This window comes from Abramis brama, assembly GCF_963993115.1.
Source record: "Abramis brama genome assembly, chromosome: 10".
Taxonomy (NCBI): domain Eukaryota; kingdom Metazoa; phylum Chordata; class Actinopteri; order Cypriniformes; family Leuciscidae; genus Abramis; species Abramis brama.
Genome location: NC_139972.1, coordinates 15,335,631 through 15,346,104, shown reverse-complemented (window position 1 = coordinate 15,346,104; position 10,474 = coordinate 15,335,631). Strand labels below are relative to the sequence as shown.

Below are 10,474 nucleotides of genomic sequence, written 5' to 3'. Positions count from 1 at the left end.
TTTATAGGGCCTTGCCTCATCACAGAGCCTCCGTCCCGCTCCAGCACCAGACTCACCACCTGCACGCACGCACGCACACACACACACACACACACACACACACACAAACACACACAGAAAACTATTATCACTAATATCAGTTCAGTTCAGGCTACAAAAACCATCATAAAACCAGTCCATATGATTTGTGTACCATATCCCAAGCTTTCTGAAGCCATGCAATAGCCTTTATTCTGTGAAAATCTTCAGTTTTTGGTCTTTTTTTTTTGTCACCATTCATAACCTGTATGGAAATAAGCTGCATAAATCTGCAAATAATGTTGTAAGGTGATATTTTAATACTTGATTTAAATAATTTATGATCAAAGCTCTGTAGTTTAAAACATATAATGCAATGCAATGATGATTGAAAGTTGAACAAATAAACCTTCCTCAAAAGCCTGATGATCATATTTGGGACATTTTAACAAGATTAAATAAATAAATAAACAAATAAATAAGAAAATGTATGTATAATCAAGTAATCCAAAGTTGCTTCATTCCAGTAGGCCTAAGTGTTCATCTTGCAATATACAAGACAATATTAAAGTTATTCTTACATTTACTTCAGTAAAGATTTCACAGCAAAAAGACAAGTGAATCACGAGCTGAAGGTGGACGTTTTAACAATGATTCTAAAATGCATTTTACTTGCTAATAAAAGTTTGAAATGTCAACCAGATGACAGAAGGCATGTAGTCGATTGTGTGAAAGTTTTGATCATGTCGAAAATTCCTAGATGATTTCCACAAGGTGGCATTACTGCTTCAGAAACAAATCATGTGACCCAAACTCTAAATTGTTTGACTAATTTTTGTCTCAAAGAATGAGTTGTTTGTCTTTTTTTGTTCTCTTTTACATTACTATGTAATGAATTCGGTATTAACTCTTAAACCATTATACACACTTCACGCCACTTTGAGCTTGAAATAATCTTTCAATAGAAATTCTTTTAAAAATGTCTTTCTGTAGCATTGACACTTACCCAGCGTTTCTAGAGTAGTGTGTAAAACTCTGAGCACCAAACAGTGCTGAAGGCAGCTACACATTTACCTCAACTGCAAAAAAAACTGCAACTACTTCAGATATGCCTGTTTCGCTAACTGAATTATGTACTGTATGTATTAAATCTTCAGCCTTATCCTTAAGTTTGCAATAAAGATTTAAATGTTTATAAATGTATTATTTTTTTCAAATAGATAGATGAATTGATATGTTTCTCCAAGGGTTTCACCTCGTCTTTATGCTGGCTAATCAACACACACTCAACACACTGTTATTACTAACAGCGACCAATAATATATTTGAGCTTCTCAGTTCCTCAGCTTCCCGAGGAGAAACATCTGCAGAATCCATTAAAGGACCTGCGGGATCTCAGGTTATTTTTACAGAGCCGCTCTTGCCCTGAATTATGTGTCCATCCCGTCAGAAAACACACACACGGTCGCTGCATCACGGCTGGGAAACCTTTCACTCAGTCTGTCATTAAAACTCAGGTCTTTCAAGAGTTATGGTAAGGGTTACTCTACACCCGTGTCAATGACTAATTACTTATTACAATGAATTCATAATAATCCACAGCTGTTGAATGTGAGAAGCTCACAGGAAACTCATCATGTGGCTTCATAATTACCCATCATGCCCTGCAGGAAAGTAGTTGCTGTGTCTGTCAAACGCTCAGACAAACGCAGCTTCTGTTCACACTCAAAGAAGCCTGTTAGTGTTGGTTTTCTCGTTTGTCAGGTTGTGGATTCGTGGAATATCTGAGATGTGATGTATAATCATCTGGTGATATTAGTGTGAATTAGCCATAACATGTAACAGTGAAGCGCCCCCAGCTGGTGAATGTGGGAACTTACAACAACAACTACAACACTCCTCACTGGGCTTTTGACCATGAGAATGAAATTTGGAGACGCCATAACAATTTGTTTTATTTAAATATTATTATTAATTTACAAAATATGTGTTTTTAAATGTAAAATATATTGATCATTTCTATTTTAATTTTTATCATAAATATATACATACAATAATGGTCAAAAGTTAAGAAACTATTTTTTATGTTTTTGAACGAAGTCTCATATGTTCATCAAGGCAGCATTTATTTGATCAATAATACAGAAAAAAATAATACTGTGAAATAATTTTACAATTTAAAATAATGGTTTTCTATTTTAATATACTTTAAATTATAATATATTCCATGTGGTCAACCTAGCATAGCACACTCTCACATTTCTATAATTCACATCCGTTATTTGCAAATCGGGCTTAAAATCCTGTAGTGTGAACTAGCTTTGGCAGCAGCTTCGACCTTCGACCTTGAAGGGTTCTGTGACGTCACATGCGCGCCAGTTCTGTTCATGATGTCACAGGCGGGTAATAGTGAAAAGTAAACACACAGACAGTTTACAGACAAATACAGTAAAGTTAATTAAATACAGTGTACAAACGGATTATCTAGATATAAAACAATAGTCGACACGATGGAAATGTTAAATTGGGCCAGCGCTGCTGTGTTAAATGTGGCAGACGCCATCTTCAGCCCAGACGAGCCTGCGGAGAACATGACAGGTAGCTGCTAAACATGCAGAAATAACTGTCCCAGCTGCACGATTAATCGTTAAAAGATCGCAATCTCGATTCAACCCCACCACGCGATCTAATCCTGCATTTGTACAATTCTGCCAATGATATTTAACACGGATCGCACTAACGTTAGATTTGGTTCGCCAGTAACGCATGTGATTCGCGGATTAACTGCTAAATTTAACCATCATACGGACACATAACGGACACATAAACACAAAATTGTCAAAATACCGGCCTAATGACCGCCTCGACAAGTATTCTCTCGTTTATGTCATATGTGAACAATAACATCTGAGAAAGAAACGGATATTTGTCAGTTTTTTTTCGGTCCATAGTCTTAAAGTGACAGCACACACTTAATATTGCTGTTTTCTGTGTCATTGATATAAATAAAACAATAAAATACAGCTTTAACAAAGATTAAACTATATTTAATTTATACAGTGACAAATAGTGTTATTTTACATTTAAGTTGAATTATTAATTTCTGTAGGCTACCTGAATATACTGTTAGACTTTGTAAACTTTGTCATTTAGTATTCATCTCTGCTTGTAATTTGTGTATTTGTTCTTATTTTATTACTGACTGTTCACTTGTTTTAAATAATGTGTGAACTTTATCAGTTAGGCTAGTAGTTTTTAATGTAGTAGCTATCGAAAAACTTCAACTGAGCTTTTTTTTTTTACATATTTATTTATCTATTACCCAAAAGCCAGTGCTAGTTTTCCTCCACTGTTCATAGGCTTGCAAACTCCATTTTATAGCTAATGCTCTGAGATTTTGTTTTAGTCGGAATGTTTTATGTTTGTTTGGGCAGAAGGACCAAAAAGGGCACTTTTTTTAAAAACGTTAAAAACTGTATTTAAAGCAGTACCCGTCTGTCTGTTGTGTTTTTATATAGGCTATTTTAATGACTTCCTCACAATCATTTGTAATATCTCGCTCGATGGAGGGCAGCAGTCGGTCAGAGAGCCTCTCTTCATTACCAATACCAATGAAAAGATGTTGATACAATTAGAATGCATAACACATCAAACAAAAATAGGGAAATGATGATAATATTACTAAATATGATTTACTTTACCAAACAAAACAGAGAATCAAGTAGGTAAATATGAGAAATTCATGTTTAGTAATGTTGATGTTATAAATTTTATGTAGGCTATGTATTCATTAAAGTGTTAGCTATCATGAAATCAGTAACACTTTACAATAAGGTTTCATTAGTTTAATTTGTTAACATGAACTAATAATGAACTGCACTTCTACACCATTTATTAATCTTAGTTAATATTTCAGCATTTACTAAAACATTATTAAAATTTGTATTAAAAGTTGTATTTGTTAACATTAGTTAAAGGAGAACTCTGGTCAATTTTAACATTGAGCTCATTTTTTTGTAAATTTGGAGTGCTGTCAATACAGAGAACAACGAAAAAATCGGTGTTGCCTACACCGTGTTATCCTCTTTTTAAAATTTGCACCCTGTTGACTTACCGGTAAATGGGGCAAGTTTTAAACCTGCTTTTAGCCTCTTAACATCCTTGATGTGTCATTACAAGTGCACAGGTCATGTGAGTGATTCCTTCGGAGTGTACGCGGGTCATTCTGACTGCAGTAGATGTGAAAGATATGAATAAAAGTGATGTTAATTCAGCCAGCGCACATACCTGTATTTACTTCCTGTTTTCGGTCGAAGTCCACAGTAGTCGATTGTCGAGTTCACGCGCGTGATCATAGGTAACTTACTAACTCCGTTTCAGCCTGATGTTTCTGATGTTAGATTTAATTTTTCCTTAGGCTACATGCAGTTTGAGGAAATGGAAACTTCGACCTTGGAGCCGACTCCAGACACAGATGTGCCAGAGACTGAGCCAATGGTTGATGATTACACACAAACTTCGACCAGCGCTGATGTGTTATTGCAGGATTGTCCACAAACACCCACCAAGGAGCCGACTCCAGCCACAGATAGTAGCCCAAGAGATGGACCTGTGAAGATCAACCCAACAGGTAAATGAAATTAGGACATTGTCGGTCAGTGTTTCTGAGGTTGTGGTTTAAAAATAAACATTCTGACATTAGAGAGTTGTATCGGTCAAGAAGCCCCAAGAAGGTTGTGGTTTAAAAATAAACATTCTGACATAAACACTCAGTCAGCTACACTGTTTACTTCTGAATATTATAGTTTGGTTCCAAAACGTGATAAATCCATTTAGATTAATTTGAGTAAAAATGTGTTTTCTTTACCAAGAAACCAAACACACACAAAAACTGATTTTGCACGGGCACTTTGCACTGCTCCCTGAATCGACACGCTTATTCATTTGTGGATGTAAACTGAATCTATATGTCAGCTATGCTGTTTACTTCTGAATATTATATTTCATTCTGGTGCGCTTAACATTATCACTACTGTGTAATAGTAGCCTATGCTATTCACCAACTAAACATATCCTATTCAATGCGTTCACAGTCTCTTTCACGGGCATCATTTGTAGTTGCCTTTTCACAAACTGTTTGCTCAAGCATAGCTTTTTCTTGGAGTTCACTGTGTGCTTTCTACCATGCACAAATAAAAATGTCACTGAACTTTTGCTGTGTAATTGTAACAATGAGCATTCAATCACACCAAACCAACAATTACTAAAAACACACACAAAAACTGATTTTGCACGGGCATTTTGCACTAGTGAACTTAAATGCAAAACCTGCTAATTATCCATGTGTGTCAATTTCAGCCTGTTTACTGATTTTATTTGTGATCTTCACACTGGTTGGTTCCTCCTCGCCTGATCTACACAGGTGTGTTTAGTCATAAGCTGTTGTGTGTTTTTCAGGATCCTTTGACTCTCTTTATGAAGTGGGAAAGAAACTGTCATCGAAACCCCATGGCATTGTCCATGAAGGAATTCGAAGATCAGATGGCGAACATGTATGTTGCTCTTTCTGGATACACCAAAAATTTTGCCTCTTGTCTTTCGAGTCCTGACATAAACATCAGTGTTTACAGTTTTGATCAAAACATGTTTTAAAAAAGATTGTAGATTATCATGTAAACAACAAAAATGAATCAGTTCACTTACGTTTACAATTATTTTCTCCTTTTTTTCAGGTGCTCATCAAATTTGTTAAGAAATGCCAGTTTGATTTCCAAGTAAGTTGTCATGATTTTATTCTCCATGAAAATTACTAGTAAGAATCATTTATTAAATTGTTATTCGGTAATTGATAATTCTATATGTAGACAGCATAAGAAAAAACTGAAATAGACAATCAAAGCCTTGAAGCGTCAGTTGTAAAGTACATGTAAAGTTAATTTATTCTTGTTGAATTTCCCTCACTCTTTAGTAAGGAGGTTTGAGGTTAGGAGTCAACTAACCCTTTTGTCAATCTCTTCTTTTAGATTGGGGATTCCAGACCTTTGTGTCGAGAGGCAGCTATAATGCGGATGGTGGAACATAGCGACCATGTCGTAAAGTTATATGAATGGTTTGACGTGGAAGAGCACGACATCTTAATTATGGAACATCCAGGTACCGCCATAACCTTGTGTGATTTCATCAAAAGAAAAGGAGGTTGTCTGGCTGAAGCAGAAGCAAAAGACATCATGCAGAAACTCGTCGCTGCGTTACAGTACTGCAGTGAACAGGGTGTTTATCATAATGACATAAGCCTGAAGAAAGTACTCATCAACTCATACACCATGCAGATCAAGTTAACCAGCTTTTTCAAAGCACTGTCCCTCATTGAAATACGTGAGTTTGCTTTTCGAGCACAAGTCACTGATTTATTATGCACAGGAAATAAGGGCGTTTTACTAAAAACTGAAACCTTACTCCTTACAGCAATGGAGGGTAGATTCCGGCATCCAGAAAGAGCACTGAAGAGAACAGATGCTTTAATGGCAACAAATGAAGGCTTATACCGTGTGCTGAAGGGGATGGTCAAAGGAGGATTGCTTTGTTGGAAAAATACAAGCTTGTCCAAAGGTGAGACCAAAAACAAGAACGAAATGGAAATAGCATTGCTTGAAAACATGTAAAGCTCTTACACAAGTGACAGTAAAATTACCTTGATGACAAATAAGCAAAGTGTAAAACACAGCGGATTGACAGTGAATGTTTAGCAATGAATCCAGAGAATGACATATTAAGTTTAGTTTAGTTTAGTTTTATTTAGAGTTTGACAAGGCAGGATATTGAATAACAAAACCCTGAAATGTATCAAACAGAACACATAATCAAGGCAACCTTATATACCTCATTTAAATAAATAAAAATAAACCAACCAACCAGGTAGAGTAAAACAGATGCACAAAAAACTGGAATACATCAGGCTTCATAGAAAAAAACCTAATTTTTTTATAAAACAGCTTAAGAACACGTGGAATAAAAGAAAATTCATGTCTTTTTTATTTACTCCTGGGCACAACAAAACCCTCCGCTGATTAACAGCAATATTACCTTACATAAACTAAAAATCAAATCTCAAAATCAAACTGGACTAATCAGCTCTCTTCTGAAAACTTCTACAGAATGCCTGGATCTACTTCAGAAACTTCATGACAAAGAGTCAGGGATCATCTTAAGTAACATTTTAGCTCATGACTGGTTTAAAACACCAGACACGACAGACGGTGAGTCTCTAGTTTAGTTATAACCACTCTGATTCATGTCCGTTTCAGCCTGATGTTTCTGAATCAGTCCTTCTACTTTCAGACTCCGATTAATTTTTAGATTTGCTTTTTTTTAAATTCTGATGGATTTGTAAAGGATTTCTTTCTGACTTGCCATAATTAGGCATAATTCTGTTTTCTGGTTTAAATATTCTAATTTCTAATGACTTTAGATGGAGAAACTCCATTTATTTTATTGTCTATTATTTTAATACTATAATAGTATTGTCTAGGGCTGGGCAAAAAATTGATTTTTCGATTAATCGTTTTTTAAAATGTGGTCGATTCAAAATCGATTCTCAAACGCCACGAATCGAATTTTTTTTACATTTGTGACCCTGGATCACAAAACCAGTCTTATGTTGCACGGGTATATTTGTGGCAATAGCCAAAAAAACATTGTATGGGTCAAAATTATAGATTTTTCTTTTATGCCAAAAATCATTAGGATATTAAGTAAAGATCATGTTCCATGAAGATATTTTGTAAATTTCCCACCTTCTTGAAACACATCTTCAGATGCACCTGAACACATCATCAGTGATGTAACCTGGGGTCCTCGGGTGTTTCGGGTCTTTCAACATCAGACACCCTCGCCCAGGCGACCCAGCCACGGCTGATCAGACCGCGACTTGTGTTCAGGTAGCACTCGCTTGCCCCCATGGTGCTCCTCTACAGATCCAGAGCCATCTCGAGGCTTTCTCGGCTGCATCGGTGGTGTTCTTGATGGCCCTGCTCCTTGTTGTTCCTGCAATGCCCAGCGCAGTAAAGGCTTTGTGGAGGGAGCGCCCCACAAATCCTCTGCAGCCAACCTCGATAGGCATGCATCTCGCCTTCCAGCCCTGTGCTCGGCAGTCTGTGACCAACTGTTCATATTTGGTCATCTTTCTTTCGTGGGCTTCTCCCAAGCGGTCCTCCCATGGCACGGTCAGCTCCATGATGATTATATTCTTGGTGCTCTCTGAGACTAGAATGATGTCTGGCCTCATAGTTGTGCTGACAATGTGCTGGGGAAATTTCAGCTGCTTCTCCAAATCCACAGATAGTTTCCAATCCTTGGCTGATGCCAGGATCCCTGCTGGTGCCTTCCTCCCTGCTTGTGGCTGTTCTCCTGCCCTAACAAATGCAATTGAGCGAGTGGTGTTGCTCCCTCGGCCGCCTTTGCTGATCTCTTTGCTGATGGTGTCTGCAATAGATTTCAGCACCTGGTTGTGACGCCAAGTGTAACGACCCTGGCCGAGCGCTGTTGGGCAGGAGCTCAGAATGTGCTCCAGCGTTCCACGAGCTGGGCACAGTTGGCAAGTTGGTGTGTCTGCTTTTCCCCACGTACAGAGGTTTGCTGGGCTAGGCAGGACGTCGTACACTGCCCGAATCAGGAAGGTTATGCGGTGCGGCTCGCTTTGCCAGAGCTCCGTCCAGGTGACCTTGCGGTCCATGGCATGCTCCCACCTGGTCCAGGCCCCCTGTTGCCCCATTCCAGCTGCTCTGCTTGTCCTTCCTTCCTCCACAGCAGCTCTGACCTCTTCCTGTATTCGGCTGCGTTTCTCCTTCCCCTTCACCTCTTTATGTCGAGGAGGTGTTGGGAACATCCCCAAGCCTGCTCTGCCTCGGGCCACCACTCCCACAAGCTCTTTATGCCGCAGTCGAGCCTGTGCATCCAACACAGCGGCTTGGGCGCTCCACTTCCTCCCTGTCTTCACCAGCACTCCTGCCTGGGCCACCTTTGGGTCGTTGGAGTCTCTATACATCAGCACCTCACGTGTCCGAGTCACTTTAAACTCCTCTTCCAGGGATTTCAGAGGCAACCGGAGCATTGTGGTGTTTCCATAGAGGGCGATGTTGCTGAGACTCCTGGGCAACCCTAACCATCTCCTGAGACAGCTGCTGACCTTCCTTTCCAAGGTCTCCACCGTGGAAATGGGAACCTCATACACAAGTAGCGGCCAGAGTATTCTTGGCAGGATACCATGTTGATAAATCCACGCTTTAAACTTGCCGGGGAGGCCAGAACGGTCTGTTGCTCGTAACCAGCTGTCCAGCTCCTGGCAGGTTGACTGGACTGATGCGGAGTCTCTGAGGCTGCTGTCAAAAACCTTGCCCAAGCTTTTCACCGGCTGTTCTGACAGTGATGGTATCTTTGCCCCTTTGATGCTGAAATGGAAACTGTCCGTGACCTTGCCCTTCTTCAGCACTAGCGAACGGGACTTGGCTGGTTTGAACTCCATCCGAGCCCACCGCATGAGCTTTTCCAGCCCTTGGAGTATCCACCTGCCTCCTGGCACTGACTCTGTGGTGACTGTCAGGTCATCCATAAATGCTCTAATTGGCGGTTGGCGGACCCCTCCTCTGCTTTGGGGCCCCCGACACTCAGGCTCTGCCGATTTGACAATCATATTCATAGCCACCGCAAATAGGATCACAGAGATGGTGCAGCCTGTGATTATTCCCACCTCCAGTTTGTGCCAATCTGATGTCACACCTCCTGCAGAGACTCGCATCCTGAAATGGTTGTAATAATCCAAGATCAGATCTGCAATGTGATGTGGCACATGGTGCTTGGTCATGGTGGTCTGGACCAGCTTATGGGGGATAGAGCCATATGCGTTGGCTAGGTCTAACCACAGTACTGTGAGGTCTCCCTTGTGTTCACGAGCTTCCCGGATGAGCTGAGTCACCACTCCCGTGTGTTCTAAGCAACCTGGGACTCCAGCAATTCCTCCCTTTTGCACAGATGTATCTATGTAGTTGTTAGTTAAGAGGAAGTTGGTCAGACGCCTTGCTACTATACTGAAGAAGATCTTGCCTTCCACGCTCAGCAATGAGATTATTCTGAACTGATTGATCTTCTTGGAATCTTTCTCCTTGGGGATCCAGACTCCCTCAGCAAATCTCCACTGCTGTGCCACCTTTCCTCTTCTCCAAATGACTCGAATAATCTTCCAGAGTCGCCTGAGTAGCAAGGGGCAGTTCTTGTAGACCTTGTATGGGATTCCACTTGGTCCAGGGGCAGAGCTAGATCGTGCCTTACGCACAACCTCCTGGACTTCTTTCAACAGTGGCTCCCTGCTGTCAAACTCCTTGGTGGGGGGAGGTGGCTCTACAAGGATGTTGCACTGGCCCAACTCTTCCTCCCGGAGAGGGTCACTGTAAGTGCTGTGCAA

At 40.0% G+C, this 10,474-nt stretch overlaps 1 protein-coding gene across 1 annotated transcript; it reads left to right on the top strand.

Annotated features, from left to right (window-relative positions):
• Positions 1-2,528: 2,528 nt before the first annotated feature.
• On the top strand, positions 2,529-6,283 carry LOC311090330 (putative myosin light chain kinase; the record flags this gene model as incomplete). Its single annotated transcript, XM_084125592.1, has 6 exons — positions 2,529-2,616; positions 4,436-4,648; positions 5,476-5,570; positions 5,751-5,792; positions 6,042-6,171; positions 6,273-6,283. 6 exons carry the CDS (start codon positions 2,529-2,531, stop codon positions 6,281-6,283), a joined length of 579 nt encoding a protein of 192 aa, XP_083981718.1.
• Between the last annotated feature and the right edge of the window lie 4,191 nt (positions 6,284-10,474).